General features: G+C 42.5%; 4 protein-coding genes across 4 annotated transcripts; 2 read left to right on the forward strand and 2 right to left on the reverse strand.

Moving 5' to 3' along the window:
- Positions 1–1,124: 1,124 nt before the first annotated feature.
- EAE97_008870 (uncharacterized protein) lies at positions 1,125–5,917 on the forward strand. The gene is made up of 4 exons (XM_038879385.1): positions 1,125–1,417; positions 1,465–4,450; positions 4,505–4,621; positions 4,959–5,917. Exons 2-4 carry the CDS (start codon positions 3,686–3,688, stop codon positions 5,025–5,027), a joined length of 951 nt encoding a protein of 316 aa, XP_038729896.1. The 5' UTR covers positions 1,125–1,417; positions 1,465–3,685; the 3' UTR covers positions 5,028–5,917.
- A 1,329-nt stretch (positions 5,918–7,246) lies between these two features.
- On the reverse strand, positions 7,247–10,261 carry EAE97_008871 (uncharacterized protein; the record flags this gene model as incomplete). The annotated part of the gene is made up of 4 exons (XM_038879386.1): positions 7,247–8,887; positions 8,953–9,233; positions 9,282–9,402; positions 9,467–10,261. The coding sequence occupies 4 exons, from the start codon at positions 10,259–10,261 to the stop codon at positions 7,247–7,249; spliced, it is 2,838 nt and encodes a 945-aa protein (XP_038729897.1).
- An 877-nt stretch (positions 10,262–11,138) lies between these two features.
- EAE97_008872 (uncharacterized protein) lies at positions 11,139–12,901 on the forward strand (the record flags this gene model as incomplete). The annotated part of the gene is made up of 6 exons (XM_038879387.1): positions 11,139–11,327; positions 11,383–11,593; positions 11,647–11,724; positions 11,782–11,911; positions 11,964–12,427; positions 12,486–12,901. The coding sequence occupies 6 exons, from the start codon at positions 11,139–11,141 to the stop codon at positions 12,899–12,901; spliced, it is 1,488 nt and encodes a 495-aa protein (XP_038729898.1).
- A 153-nt stretch (positions 12,902–13,054) lies between these two features.
- EAE97_008873 (uncharacterized protein) lies at positions 13,055–15,887 on the reverse strand. Its single transcript, XM_038879388.1, has 14 exons — positions 15,434–15,887; positions 15,269–15,349; positions 15,159–15,211; positions 15,023–15,104; positions 14,878–14,970; positions 14,746–14,828; positions 14,616–14,697; positions 14,213–14,570; positions 14,101–14,165; positions 13,880–14,039; positions 13,655–13,810; positions 13,390–13,600; positions 13,280–13,337; positions 13,055–13,204 (listed from the first exon to the last, which is right to left on the reverse strand). Exons 1-14 carry the CDS (start codon positions 15,638–15,640, stop codon positions 13,187–13,189), a joined length of 1,707 nt encoding a protein of 568 aa, XP_038729899.1. The 5' UTR covers positions 15,641–15,887; the 3' UTR covers positions 13,055–13,186.
- Between the last annotated feature and the right edge of the window lie 541 nt (positions 15,888–16,428).

The following is a 16,428-nucleotide window of genomic DNA, read 5'->3' on the forward strand; positions in this document are numbered from 1 at the left end:
TGCCCTTTGCCAGCTCGGCCATCTATTGTCTACAGTCTGTTCACTTCCATACCGCCATCTCTAGAAACTGGAGTCTAGTCTATGGTTACACAACGCTCTCGTTCGATGTTCACCTCCTTGCTGCTGCGCCTTACATATCAATCACATGTATGATCGACAGTGGGTACGAATCACCGCTACATCATCAACGCATTTCATTCACTTCCAGTGAAGTAGGTGGATATTTATAGAACGGAGCATCAAACGAGCCAAATGCAAAACTTGAAATGGATGCACAGCCAGATTCGAATATGGAAAGATCATACCAATAGGTAGATGAGTAAGGGCTTACCTATCCTATCACAAAGTGTCGATCCACCCAAATCTTGGTTTCGGGGTCTTTCGCTGGTTTAGGAACGTAAGGCTTGAGCCGACCGACCACTGATACTTTTTTCCTTGGGCGGGACCTGCAGCAAAATCTGCACAATTACAGCAGCCAGTGATGAGTGATGGTCGTATCTTACCTTGTAGCGCACACATTTTGCATCTGCCGTATGCACGCCAATTAATTACCATTCAAACGTTTTTATCGGTATTGGTATTGGTATTGGTATTGGTATTGGTATTGGTATATTTTCTTTTTTCGGGCAGTGGCAAGGTTACTTACCATGCTACTAACTTTGGATATTCATCGGGTTCCCTGGACTGGATTCAATCAAGTACCGTGCCGTGAAATATATGCCTGTCTACCTGAGTCTAGATACCTAGTACATACATACATACTTGTGCTTTTCATGTCAGGCTGGTTGGTCGCTCTAGATCTGTACAATGGACAAACAGGAAGATTGTGAAAGGAGAAGGAGATACAAAGATTAAGTTTGAAGGATATAGAAATGATTCAAATGATTCGATACAATTTGAATCAATATATGTACTATGTAGGTACTCAGTATAAACAAGAGGTCAAGAGTGGCTCCTTCTTCGCTTTTCTCCGAAAGTGTAAATCAATACGTACCTAAGCAATAAATCGAGTATTTTATTTTATTGAAATCAGAATTAAACTTCTCTTCATTCATTCATTCATTTCCTCTCCTCTCCTCTCCCCTCCCCTCCTCTCCTCTCTTCTCTTCTCCTCTCCTCTCCTCTCCTCTCCTCTTCTTTTTCTTTCTCTTTTCATCCATCGTACGTGTAATTCCATTATCAATATATTCAATCGGCATGCATTCCCCTTTTGTTTCGTTCCCTTTGATCCAATTGATCCATACCTTCAATTGATCAATCGGTATAGTCTGCCTAGGTACTGCGACTATATTGGAAGCATACGGACAAAATGGTATCAGGAGAAGCAACAATCGACACCGGGAACCTTGTCATCATGGAAATACGTACAGCTCTTCAATTACATATTCCCTCTTCGAGAAAACCAATACTCAGCTTGGTCCATATTAGTATTTCCCCTTGCTCCGATCATTCATGCTTACCTAGGGTTTTGAAGCAAAGAAGTCGAAATCATGTCATTTGAATTATATTGCTTTTGGGAATGGGTTACAGACCCTGGTTGTCAACATCAATGCCTTAAGAAAGAAAGCAAACAAAAAAAAAAAAAAAAGTGTAGGTGCGACAATCAAAAAAGCATGAACGGGCAATGTCGCGAATAACTCCATCAATTTCACCAATTTGAAAGCTAAGCAGGGCTTTCATGTCTCCATTCATCGTTCGATTCGAATGCCCCCTTGAACGAATACACAATCGAGTCTATTTTTCCTTCAGCATCTAGGTAATGGGGACATAGCTATGATCTCTCTATTACACATTGAATGTCACTACAGACAGACAGACCAAACCAAAAGAAAATAGCTACATTGCCTAGGTAGACACGTTACATACAAAGCCTCAAATACGAAGTTAAGTATAGAAAATCTGCAAGGTGGATCTGGATCATCATTGGGATCTTTAAAGAACCTTCTGACATTGTTCTTCAGCCTTCTTCACTGGGGTTAAGGTTAAGGAACAGGGTCACTGTCGATAAGGCCAGCCCAAGCCGGCCCATCCGTTATTCCATTCCAGTCCAAGAATCAATTGATTATCCTATTTGCTGAAATGGTAGTCTTTACGACTTCAAATCTCCGTTATTTGCTGGCCATATGCCCTCATCTCACGCGTCATTTCAGTTTCTTATTGCTTTTCAATGGGAACCATCCGATGAATGGATCCATCAGAAAATCTCCCACGACTTAAGTAAGTACGTACAAGGGGTAGGAATAAAGGGGAATTCCCAGCAGTTACTCTCGGAGGTTTTATATTTATAACCCTTGAATTCTATATGGATGGTAGAGGAATAGCGTGGATGTTAAATGGCTAAATGGTTAAATGCAACCTTCAAGCATCGATGGGAATCTACAATTGGGAATTGAGCATTGGGAACCACTCTCGTGCCAGTGTGTGTTAGCTACCTAGGTAGGTATCTTCGTTGCCTACCTACTCAAGGGTTATTGATCAGTCCCTATGCACCCCCTACCACACCATTCGGCCAAAGTCCTGTTGAGCCTGACAATTCTTGCCTGTCTACTCGAGTAAGGTAAAGAAGCCAATTTGACAAATCAACGCATTATTTTGCCATTTAATTCATCTCCGTTCTTCAATCGTCATTATCCTATCACGTCCTACCTCGATACTATTTTTAATCCCATAATCCTTGAGCATTAAAACAAATTTTGTTATTATTCATGCTTCAAACCCAGAAAGAGGTCGCAGCGCCGGTGGAACATGGCCTTACTTCTCCACACTTCAATAAGGACGAGGGGTTTTTTTTAAAGTTGGCTCGGGAAGTAAAGTTCATCCAGGAGTTAAGATGGTTGGGTGAAGTGGGCCTAAATCCCTGTTGCCGGTTTCTTATTCTCGCCACAATCCATTTCTTGTTTCAAAAGCTTCTATACTTCTTCCAGAGCTCTAATGCCCTGAGAACCCAACATTCTTCCCATGGATGTCCACTTCCACTCTGCCTAACTTTCGATACCAAATCTTCTTGGCGGGTCTACTCATCACCCCCTTCCTTGTATGTCAACATTGTCAAGCCTTCTTTCGATAACCATGCTTTGAGCGTTACAAGCATTGGCTCGGGATCTTCTCATCTTGGAACCCTAATTGGGAAGCCAGGCATAATCGAATTCCCATCTCCCCGGCAGAGGACGTTGCTAAAGTTCTGCCAACATGCATCATTTGCATTGCGCAACACGGAAGCTGTCTCGTTCGATGCGAATCGCTGGAACGCTTTGGTCATTTTAATTACTGCTACTGCCCTACGCCATTGATGTCTATGCAAGCTTTACTTAAAAGATCAGACGATAGATAAATGCAGATGCACCCCCTCTCTCTTTAATATTTCTCCTTCCTTTTACCATTTCATCAACGGCTCTAATCTACAGTGGTTCATTCATTCAATAAGTTGCCGAAAAAGTTTGGAAAACATTTTGGTCGTTGGTAATTCGCATATTACCAAGGTATGCATTATTCGGCTCTCACCTATATAACGGCATTATATAGATAAGTTTTCGAAACGCGCACAGTCGCATCTGCTTTGTAAACAACGGTCAACAAAACCACAACAAGCGTTCTGGAAACATAACGCGCTGCGGCAATACTTCAACACCTTTTAGAATTACCCCCAGCGACCTGCGAGAGCAGTTCGCTGTGGAGGAATCCATGTATGTCTGGCTATTCACGCCACAATCCAGGGCACGATCCTTATATCGATTATGCTGCTCAATCCGAAGAACATCCAGAGCGCGTTTACGGGTCGCATCACCCAGAGCTCCAGCAAGTTGGTGCGCAAAGTCTCGAATCCCTTCAACTTGGAGGGCATCATCAACAACAACAGCAGCAACATCACCACCACCACCAAGTATTGCTAGATTCACACGGTATGGCCCACCACCAGTCTCCTCAATATGGAGGCGGGCAACACATCGGGTACATGGGTGCGCAAATACAACAGCCATCTAGTGTAGGGAAAAGGCCAAGAACCCATGATGAATTGGACATTGGGATGGGAAGGGTATCAGAAGGCCAAATGCATGGGCAGATGCAAGATATGTCTTCACAAATGGCTCAACAAACGATGGGTGGTTATGGCGGTGGACCTCAAGCTTTTCACAGTCATGCATTGCCTAATCAAGGACCTCGAGGCGCGAAGATTCCTCGTCTTGGCGAAGGACCGGATTCAAGTATGATGTCGCAAGGTGCACCTAGTGTAGTTGGCACCGCTGGAATGCCGATGCCTGCAGAAAGACCGCGAGGTCCAAAGTTAAAGTTCACTCCCGAGGATGATCAGTTACTGGTAGATTTGAAAGAGAATAAGGCTTTGACTTGGAAGCAAATTGCGGAGTTTTTCCCAGGGCGCTCTTCAGGGACATTGCAGGTCCGGTATTGCACAAAATTGAAGGCTAAGACAACTCAATGGACTGATGAGACGGTAAGATAATTGAACCTTGTCTTTTGCGAATTTATAATTGATTAAAACTTTCAGGTTCAAAAACTTCGAACAGCGGTTCATGACTACGAACAAGAAAAATGGCGCATTGTGGCACAGAAAGTTGGGACCGGGTTCACATCTACGGCTTGCAAAGATAAATGGACTGAGCTGGTGAGTTCCCTAAAATCAAGATGCCCGACAGTCCAGACTGCAGTCCAACAATCAGAGGCTTTCAAAGTCTGAATCCAAATAAACCATTCCAATAGTTTGAGATGGCAGATCTATTTTGGACATCGTATTGCTTTTAAACATTGGGAAAGTCCGATTGTTGGATTGCAATCCAGACTATTTGCAACCCTGCCCAAAAGCAATGTTAAAAGCAAAAGCCCTTGGTTACCTAAGTTGGGTGCCATCATCAATGCGCTCGTCACAACCTAATATTCCTTTTCTTTTCAGCCCCGGTGACACACATACACAAAAGACTAACCATTTTCTTCTCACGACTTAGATGAACCCCGATGATTCCGAATTGCAATCACCAGAACCTGAAAATCTACCTGAAGATTCAGAATATTAACTTCACGCGGACCAATTTTTGTCAAGTTTCTTTTGCATCTCACCTACCTATAAGCACAGACATTGCATACACAACACTTCCTCAGCCAGCACAGCCGACTAGATTACCGACGCGACACAGATTTCGCATTATATTTTTATTTGTTGCACCACACACATTTACACATACCCAGCATACAACATTTCCTATTTGAAAATCCGAAAGCAAGAAGTTCACCAACTAATACCGGATGAAAGCGGCTGGATCGCTTTTTGTCTCATTCATCTATTTATTGCTTATTCCTGGACTATAATGGTCAACTACATTCCCATTTCCTTATATTTCGTTTTAGGAAGGAAGAACAAAAGGGAGGAAAGGAGGAGCACATATATACATGGAAACTTTCGAGATTCGAATACACCAAAAAAATACTATTCATGATGAGAAATGGAAGGGGTGGGAGGAGGTTGTAATTGTACAATTGGTGGGTTGGGGTTACATATGGTAGACGGCTGATGGAGTGAGAGGGGTGAGAGGGGTGAGACGAGGGAGGTATATCTTCTGGATGACTGCTTATCATGTTGGACATGGTCTTTTTTTAAAACTTCATATACCCCTTATTTTGATATGATGATGGATGATGGGCCAAGGCAGGGTTTTGGATGGAATAATGGAATTTTTTTGGAATATACACATACACATTTTAGTACCAAGTTTTATTTTCGTTTTTATTTTTTTCTTGTTTTTGCTTTCTATGATGGTGATGATGATGATGATGATGATGGTAAAGAGGGGTGAAGAGTACCTATGTTTGAGAAGTGATGGATAAGCGGGGTTGTGTGAAAAATAAATGTAAGGGGGGCGTTTGGAGATGAGAGGGGTGTGATGGATGATGTGTGTTGTGTTTGTGATATAGTGAAATGAAGGTTTTAATTGTTTTGAATAAAAATATAAGGACTTATTGGTGGTGATTGGTGATTGAGGGTCTTGTGATGATTTTATTCTCTTCTATTTGTATTATTCTCATCTCATCTGATCTCTTTTTTTTACCTTTTTCTTTATATTGAGATTAGATTGTATTGTATTGGATTGGATTGTTGAAGTTTATTTATTTATTTATTTATATGAGTTTTGGGTTTTGAGTCTGGAGTTTTGAGTCTGGAGTCTGTAGCTTTTTTAGTGAGTGTTTGTTGGTACCTGAGGAGGGATGGATGCTCGGAGGGAGGGGAGGGAACTCGAGGGGAGTGGAAGTTTAATTTATAGGTAGGTAGGTAGGTAGGTAGGTAGGTAGGTAGGTAGGTATACTTAGTAAATAATTGCGCTTTTGGATTTTGGATTTTGGATTTCGAAGAGGGGGAAAATATGGAAGATAGATATGTCGAGAATTGGAATTGGAGGAGTAATTGTTGTTTGTTCTGGTTGATGAATTGATTTGATTTGAATTGATGTAAGGAATCTTGTTTATCGCGAGATTTTATTTTTTTGTGATTCTATTTATTTAATTTTATTTGACTCGACGTCTTTGGAATTAAGAAAGAAAAAAAAAATTGCAGAGGGAAGGAGGGGAGGGTGAGGGTGAGGGAATGAAACGGGATGGGATGAGATGAGATGTACGGATTGCATTTGTAGGGTAAGTAGTAGTAAGGTAAGCAGGAAGGTAGGTATGTATATTGAGATACTGAATTATGTGAGAAGGAGAGAGAGAGAGAGACGTAAAATTGGATCGTGGATTTTAAGGGCTGTTTTTGGATTGTGGTGGTTGGTGTTTGGAGAGGGAGTAGTGAGTAAGTGGATGGGTGAGTGAGGGAGGAATTGACTTGAGCGATATAGTTTCAATTTTAATTGATGAGTGGGATGGCATGTAGATATTCGTTGAATATAGGTAAGATAGGTAGTCTTTTATACCCAGGTGATCGTGTTATATATTTACATCTTCCTGATTGGACTCTAGTTGTAGAATAGATTGCGAGAATGTGTGCTTGAGTTCGAGAGAGTGTGAGGGCGATGTAACATGTCAACCCGAGTAAGTAGTGATAAGCCTAGCTGTAATTCTTGTTTTGAGTTCCAATTTTCTATGATTTTTATTTCAGGATGCTAAGGTTACTTGAGAGAGTAAAAGTGTAACATATATCTGAGCGACAACGAGTGATTTACTAATGAGAGCAACAAAGTACACAACGAACCGGAGAAAAATATTACAGAAATAAATCAGCCATCCAAACTTGAGAAGAGGCAAATGTCTACGACATCCTACTAGCAATATCCCTCGCAACATAGATTTGCCCATACAAATCCGTTACATTGACAAAGACATCCAGCACACCTCTTACCTTCTCGCCAACCAAAGGTCTCAATCTCGCTTTGACGATAAGGAGACATTCCCGTTCATACTCCGCCATTTCCATCAATGCGCTTTTCCTCTCTTGCAGTTCCGCCGTAGTTTGCTTTTCCGTTGCATCAGAAGACATAGAACTTCCGGCACACTTTTCAAACTCGGGGAAATTCACGCTATTGAGGTTCTTCTCCGCTTTGTCGCGTGCTAGCGAGCCATAATCGTTGTACATGCGACACATGACTGCGAGATGCTGACCCAGCTCCGCGGACAGATACTTTGTGAGCACGGTGGGGAACGGTTCGTCTCCTCGGTCCGATGTCATTCGACACGATATCCAGTCCCATGAATAGGGACATGATGTATGGACGGCGGAAATATTACGTACCCAATCCCAGTAAGTTCTCGATGCTGGGAATGTGACGGGAGCATCGGCATCGTGTCCTGAAAGTTGTGCAAATCGAGAATTGTCGGTTGAGTGAGTGAGATGGGCGAGGAGAAAAGCTTCCAATTGTTTGCTCAGATGAGCTAAAGATGATTCTGAAGCTTTTTGGATGGAAGGATGGTTTAGAACGTGGTCTTTGAAGCGGATGAGAGTGTCTCTGTCATCATTTGTGGAGTCATCTGGTAAACCGTCATCGGAGTTCACTGGTGTTATGATGCCACGATCTATCGAAGAACTCTCCTGACTCGATAGGGGGTCACTTCGAAGAGTTGTCTTGGAAAACAGGCCTCGGATTAAATGCTTCGCAGAGCCGTTGTGTCCAAGCACAGCTTCCATGAATTCGTCTGCTTGATAATTTAACATTGAGATGACCATCATATCCCAAATTAGGTCAGTCTCAAGGAATACCCCTTTATTATTACAACCAGTCCACGTGAAAGGAATATACTCTAGATATTTATCCTCTGCCATGTTCTGGCGGGGGAAGATATCCAAGCGAATTCGACGTAGTCGTGGAAGAAAGAGATATCCTTCCATAATAGAGGCAGTGAGCTTCCACGAGCTCTCACTTGCGAAGAGAGGTATTGCAGAGAAAAACTTGGCGAACTTCGCAACTCTATCAAAGGGAATACTGAGGATATTTGGAAGTGGTTTCCATTGTGCTGAGTTGGTAGGGTAATTCTTGGCTGCATGGGTTGCTGCTATACAATATTTTCTGGACAAAATACTTGATCCGTAACTGACTTTTTCAACCCAGGTATAAGTAACTTTATCCCAACTATCTCGGTGCTGATTCAAAAAACTTTGACCTGTACGAATGCCTTTAAGCACTTGCTTGTCAAGCTCTCCGGCCCAGGGAAAGAAAGTCGCATCAATCAAAGTCAGGATGCCATAAGCAGTTATCTCGCACGAGCCTGAAGTACCCCAAGAACCATTGCTATTTTGGCTATGCAATGTGCGATGTAGAATCTGTAATAAAATTACAGGAATCTTGTCTTTCAATTGTTCTTCTGGAAAGTCTGGTAGTGCTCCACTGTCCCAAACCATCACAAGCTTTCTGAATGTCTGAGCCAAGAGCATCATCGAATACTGCCGGGAGAGATTCTTATTCATTCTGTTAGCATAATGGCAAAGTATGTCTATCACGAAAAGCTAATAAATATTCGTACCCATTTGTCATCGATCTTTCCTGCCGACCATGAATTGCATAAAAACTCAGTTGTGCTGAGAATCTGCCCGATGTATTTGTTGGGCTCATTAATATGCAACAAAGCATTGAGTACATTACAATTTGCACTGATGCTTCCATTTCTCTCGAGTGCGTAAGTCTGAAAATGATTTTTGACTTCAAAGTTTGCTATCATTTGCTCTGCCGAAACTGATCTTCCGACCAGACAAAGCGTAAGAATACATTTCGCGGTGTCATCAGCATCGGGAAGTAATGAAGGAGCTATCAAAGTTATTATAAAGAGACTGTTTCAGGGTGATTTCGACCTACCAAAACCGATGACTCCTTGTCTGTGGCTTAATTCCTGCTGGAGATGGTCCACCAATATGCTAAGATTATACTCTCCTAATTCTTCTGGGGTATAACCTGCTTTCAGAAGCGTAGAGACAACCTAGATGAATCATCGGCTTGATTAGTACAAGTTTAGATTAAACAACGGATTTATCATATCGTACCCATGTGAACTCGAAAAACGTCGTTGGGAACGCACAAGGGACGCTTCCGTTGCCTTTTCCAGCACCTTCAATGATGGTGTTTCTGAGATAAATTTCTGATTCGTTATCCCAGGTTGAAGTATTCATTAGATATGCCGCCGTTGAAGATGGAGAAGCCATAATACTTCCATTCTGTAAGTGGTGCTTGATTCTATTGAAATCTATTGTACCAATGAATGCTTCCAAAGAATGCAGTGCAGTCACTTGTATATCCTTATAGAAGATTTCTGGCTGGAATCTCGAGAGCTTCTCCTGGTTCAGTTGGAGTAGATGTGTTCTACCAGGAAATTCACAGACGACGTTGTATTGCTCTAGCATTCCTAAAAGCGCAGGGACAAGAATCTCGAATCCAACATGAACACAAGATCTGACATCCCACGTTTGCAATTGATGTCTCAGACTATCTTGCGCTTTGAGTATTCGTGCATCAATGTCAGGCGGTAAAACGGAGTACGAGAAATTGTTAGCATTTTGATGAGATACAAAGGCCAACAGAGCCGCCATGGTGTTCAAGATTCCATCCACCTGCGACGAATAAGATTCCCAGGAGCCATCTTTGGCCTGAGAATCGACTATGTGTTGGAAGGCTTCTGGAAAGAGCCAATGTCTAACCCCGTCAACATCTTTCGATACCATAGATACCCATGCCGTGTCATAGATAGATGTAGACATCGATCCAGAGCCACCTGCTCGGAAAGATTCATTGGCTAGACTGCCGACTAGAAACTTGGCTTTTAATACATCGAAGTGATCCATTTGTGCTGTTTGGAACGGGAGAAATAAGGTACACAAATTATGCAGGAATCTGATGGAAGCAAGGTAAAGTAATGCATACCGAAAAGGGCACACCCAGATGTCCTCTATATCAAGTCCAATCGCATGCACACTGGTGACCTGCTGACAATCATCTTTGGTTTGAGACCACGGTCGGCTTCTCCGTTACAAATGCACCCTGATAAGTTTAGACCAGCGATGGTTTCCGATCTCATGGGAAATTGACACCATAAATGGCAAAAGCTCCTTGAAAATAGCCAAGAGCATTTTTGCAAAATCGTGGCATGTTTATTGCAGACCCCAGAGGGCCGGAGCGGGGTAATTAATCCTCGACTGTGGCAACTCGCGGGGGAAGGTTTGCAAGGCTATGGGTATGATGCTGCTTATTGCTTTCTTTCATGTCCATTCCTTTCGTGGCAAGCTCTCCTATCACTCTCGTACGATTGCAATCGAGAACGACAGGCGACATGTGATGTGGAGTGGATGAAGAATCGGACGGAACACGAAAAAAATGTAAGTAAGACGAGAGCTTTGCAGCGTAGAAGATAATGTGACGTGACATGACTCTCACTGCATAGGTAGGTATATGTCCTTCATGTATGTCGGAGGCACAGATTTACTAAGCAAACTGATGAGTGACAATGAGGAAAGTCCAACTGTTAATTTCAGGGGGCAATGCGGGCTTTCGGCACGGGTCCCATGGTGTGCCTATAGTATCGATCGATATGGACACCCCTGAATCTCAATGTAACCTTTCGGTACACCAACACTCCGGCACCTGGCACCTTAAGCTTTTGACTTCTAACTCTGCTGTTTTGTGAGATGGCTTGAATCCTTCTAGTGATAAGGAAGAGAAAAGATGCTGTCGACGATTTTAGTGGCCACTTTGGTCACGACATTTACTTCATTATATTTACTCGTCATTCGACCCACAAAGCAACAGGGCCAGATACCTCGCATCGGCAAGAAACCAGGACTCTTGGGAAACACATCCGATAGCCATTTCTTCAAACATAGCTTGGAGCTCATTGAAGAAGGGTATTCAAAGGTATAGGCTAATCCTTTGAGTATTATTTCCATCTATGTTTCTAACACGTGAATAGTACAAAGATTCTGTGTATTCATTATGGACGACAGATATGGATCGAGTCATTGTTTCTCGAAAGTTCATGAAAGATTTCAGTGTTCTTCCAAGAAAACAAGTGCGTCTTACTGCATCGGTTCGACACGCTGGTCCATATACTGGCTTCGATATTGCGGAGGAAAGTGACCTGCAGTTCCTTGTTTGTGCAGGGCAACTTTCTCAAAATATAGGTATTGAATGCTAGCTCTCATCAAGTTATATACAACTCACTTACAATTGAAAGGGCGTCTTGCTCAGCCTACATACGATGAGATATTATTTAGAATAAACTCGAAGCTCAAGAAGACCGAGAGCAAAGATGGTGTGTAGAGCTTGCATATAACATACCTAGTGATCAGCTTGATTGACAGATTGCCAGGCAATTATAGCTTTCCGCTGTTCGGTCTCGCCATTGAACTTATTACCAGCGCCAGTGCTCGTGCTTTTGTTGGACCGGAGCTATGTAGAAATCCAGAATGGTTGGCTACCGCAACCGGTTACACTATAGAGTGAGTTGAAGATCGTCTTCCTCGCTTGTCTGCTAATTGATGTCATTTATAGCTCCGGTAATGTAGCTACCGATCTCAAGAAGCACTATAGACTTCTCCATCCTATCATTGCTCCTTTCCTTAAATCCTATAAACAGATCCGCACTCGGTTTTCTGTGGCCCGCAAGCTTCTACTTCCACTCATACAGGAGCGCAGGTCAACTACTTCGAAAGAGCATCCGGATATGGTACAATGGCTAATCGACTCTGCTCGTGGGCCTGATGCAGAAATAGACAAACTGGTAACGCGTATGCTTTTTCTTAACGCAGCTGCGATACATACAACGGCAGAGGTCGCGACAAACGCCATACTAGATCTCTGTGCTAGACCGGAAGACCTGAAAACTTTGAAGGAAGAATTGTCAATGATAACCGAAGAAGCTGAAGATTCCGATATCACTGTTCGGACGCTATCTTCTCTTAAGAAGATGGACAGTTTCATAAAGGAATCACATCGCGTAAATACTCTTGGTTTAAGTATGACCACCAACACAACTATAGAAGTCACAATGTCTAACATATGTTTCTTGTCCAGTGACTTTCAATCGTCAACTTGCAGTACCTGTAACGCTCTCAAATGGAGTGACTCTGCCCAAAAACACATATATATCGATGACCCATTACCTTATCAACAAAGATCCCGAGCTATACCCCTCTGCAAATACGTTTGACCCTTTAAGGTTTTACACACAACGGCAAGAACCAGGTCAAGAGGAGCGATATCAATTCTCTTCTTTGAGCTCAGAGAACCCATCTTGGGGCGTAGGAAAGTTTGCTTGCCCAGGTCGTTTCTGGGCGAGTGCTCAAATCAAATTGTTGCTGATGGTTCTCTTAAACGAGTTTGAGATCAGCTATCCGGAGGGGCAGACGGAACGCCCACAAAATGTAGTCAAAGGCGAAAAGAATCAAGTCAGTGTGAGTCAGCGAATTATTTTGAGAAGAAAAAATTGAAAGGCATGTAATTATATTATTCTATGGCTATCAAACATGGAATGGTGGATGAAAGCACAAAGTAAATATGGAGAGAATTAAATAGGAGGAAATGAGCCTTTATAATTTTGAACGCCGCACAATATCAAAAAACACAATTTTATTTTTAAAGGGGTCTTTAGGCATATGATGATTTTCTCTCCACATTCTTTTACCTGAGCTGTATCCTGATAAGCTAGCACGCCCCGATATTCACCAAGAAGATGTGAATGATGGCCTAGCAATTACCACGTACACTTCTTCAATCTACCAAAGCTTCTTAGGCTACAGTGTAGTCATTAGCAAAAGGACAGCCTGTGAATATGTGGAAAATATCCGATGGATGTGAGGCAAACATACGGTGAAGAATATTGAGAGTACCAAGGACAGAGCTGCTGCTGCGTAAATGAGGATATATCTAAATATTCTTAGCATCTAATTTGATGGAACACGTGGAAGATTACACTCACGTATCTGTCAGAGCATCAACAATGATGGTGAGAACCTCCTTAGTCTGCACCTCATTCAGCTGATCATCAAGACCACCACCAATTTGTGTGATTAGATTGCTCAATTGCGAAGCTGAGAAGGATGGCACTATTTGCCGCACTCGAGGTAGTGAAACGTTCTGAAATATGGCTCCAGCAATCGCAAGACCGAGTGTGGTTCCAGTGAGTTGCGCTATATTGTAAGATTGATCAACACAATTGGTCAGCAATGAGGGAATTTTCTTACCAATTAGCATGAGGGATATTGCGCGGTGAATATCGGTCGGGGGCACTAATCTTTGTGCTACTGCAAAACCTGCTTGGCCATAGCAACCCGTTCCTACTCCAGATAAGACCTGAAGTCCGTATATGACAGCATCGGATGTGGTGATGTTGATACGACCTAACATACAAGTCAAGTCAATATGGCTTTCATTGTTATATCAGGAGAAGATATTAGGACAAATCATACTCAGAAAGACACCAGCGAGAATGTTCAAAATACTTCCGGCGATATACCATGGCTGATACCATCCTAGCTTTCCCATAAGACGTCCTCGAATGGCACTAGAAGTCACCCAGAAGCATATCAAAGGAAGTGTTTTGACTCCGGCTCGGAGAGCAGAATCTCCCTTTGAGAGTATTGACATTAGTGGAAAGATACAAGATTAGACGGGAAGGTTTGCAATATACCTTAGCTAATTGGAAGAAAACCGGGATATAGTATAACGGAACAGGTACTATAAGTGCAACGGCAACTACGAGGTGTAAGCGATTGTCTGGAATAGATATAAGATATCCTTACCTTGACACACAAAGCATATGATCATATCCTTTGTCTTGAGAATATGTATCGGTAGCACGCGAAGCGCCTGAGTAGTCAAAAAGTTGAAGTGCTGCTGCAAGAAGAGGGCAATAAATAATACCCCAGAAACTACAAACAAAACAATAATTTGCCAGCTGTGCCAAGGATATAGTGTGCCTCCAAAATTGATAGCGATGATACCAGCAACGAAAGCACCGCAGCTCAATACACTGCCCGCCCAATCTATCGTTTGGATTTTAGAAAGAAAGGATTCTGTTGGACGAGGAGTGTACGATGGTATTATAAAGAAGTACACCGGAACGAAAATGCAAACCACGGGTGCATTGATATAGAATCCCTAGAAAATATGAGCCTAGTTGAAAGTCTAATCAACGAAACCTACCCATCTCCAAGTTGCAGAACTATCCGTAAAGGCACCTCCAATCAGGGGTCCAATAACAGATCCGAATCCCCAGACCAAAGCACTTCGCGAATCGTTAGTTGACACCAAAAGCATCTATTGAAGCACCTACAGATATCCCATATATTCTGTTGTTTCCTTGGGGCTAGTGTTGACCGATATCAACGTGAGAGCCCCAAGATACATACCAGTGCCCTTTTTAAGTGGTCAGTGATGGCTAGTAGGGAAATGATGTGTTACATACGCCAACTCCTCCTATCACACGGCCAAAAATCAGTGCGGTCATATTCGGAGATGCACCACATATGATGGAGCCGGCGACGAATAGTAACGAGAACTTCCAGTGTCAGAATTTTATAGTGGAAGAGCGTCATCATCAAGGTGCAAACCGCTATGTACAAGATCTTGGCGTTGAAGGACGCAAAGAGCTTCCCATTAACTAATGCCGTGGCCGTTCCTGCCATCAAGAAACTCAGAAAAATGTCAGATAGCTCATCTTTAGGGATTGCACAAGACTCATATTACCCCACGGAAATCCATGGTAAATTTTGAACTTCACCGAAATCTTTGACGATGACCTACACAACATGGTGTAAGTTTGACACATGGTACTTGTTGGCTTTGGTAGAACATACAGGTTGAATCACAGCTACTATTGTATTGTCGATGGCATAGAAGCAAAGATTCGAGAGAATGGCGACAACCAGTAGGACCCACTAAACGGTATACTCTCGTCAGTCCCCGCACTATTATTCAGGCATGACCTTAGGGTCTGTTTGAAGGAAACGACTTGTCAATACTTTGATGCCATGTATAGTTCTTTGTCTTTCTGGCAATTTCGCAGGCTGACTTGATCCGGTTTCGAGTTTTGTATCAAGGTCCTGTTTTTCATCTCCCGTAGGCACTGTTGCTGCTGCTTTCTCTTCGTCGGCTGTCGTCATAACCGGTCGATGGTTATCTTTGACGGCACTAGAAGCTCTCGGCGCGCCCGTTGGATTGGATTCCATGATCTCTAGACTGGTGATTGTACAGGGTAAGAGAAGTCAGTGAAAGTACTGGCAGCTCCTTTGAGGTGTGGCCGCAGTCATTTTGGGCTTTTTATTTCTATAGACACCGCTACTTTCTGTCTATCCCATTTCTAGTAGGTAGTACCAAGTTGGAAGCATGTTGAAAGTGCTGGAGTTGCGGTCCAACAGAATTGGTAGAATACGACATGGGGTAATTTTGGGTCGATGTATCCCTTGATCGCTCGCAAGTTCGTTTATATCCACGTCTGTAACCCACTAGAAGTTTAATTTGCTGTACTTAAAATGATTATGTCTTTCATACTGTACAAGGTGGTGAGCACTAGCAAGGAGACTTTCGGTTGTAAGATTCATGTATTTCCTTTTAACCAATCGGATTTTGCAAAATACTCCGTGGAGATGCACTATGATGACGTTATATATATCTCGGTATATGTATGTATTACTAAGACTATTTGCCGAATTCCGCACTTTCTCCACCGTGTCCACTGTGTTTTCAATATTTTGTACCAAATCCAAAAAACAACACGACACAAATAAATATGATTATAGAAGTATTGAAATAAGAGTATTTTCGACGTATAGTTGTAATTGAGTAACTTGATGTATCTTTTTTGTTCTCACGAAGCCATTAAATTTCAATACGACCAGGTATACACACTGGGCTAGGCGAGTAGTTACATTCGCAAATGGAGTACATACCCAAACGACACCGACACATGACAATTTCGATTCATGAGAACCTGGAAGTATCCTTGTTAGTCGCGCAT

This window comes from Botrytis byssoidea, assembly GCF_014898295.1.
Source record: "Botrytis byssoidea strain MUCL 94 chromosome Unknown BBYS_019, whole genome shotgun sequence".
Taxonomy (NCBI): domain Eukaryota; kingdom Fungi; phylum Ascomycota; class Leotiomycetes; order Helotiales; family Sclerotiniaceae; genus Botrytis; species Botrytis byssoidea.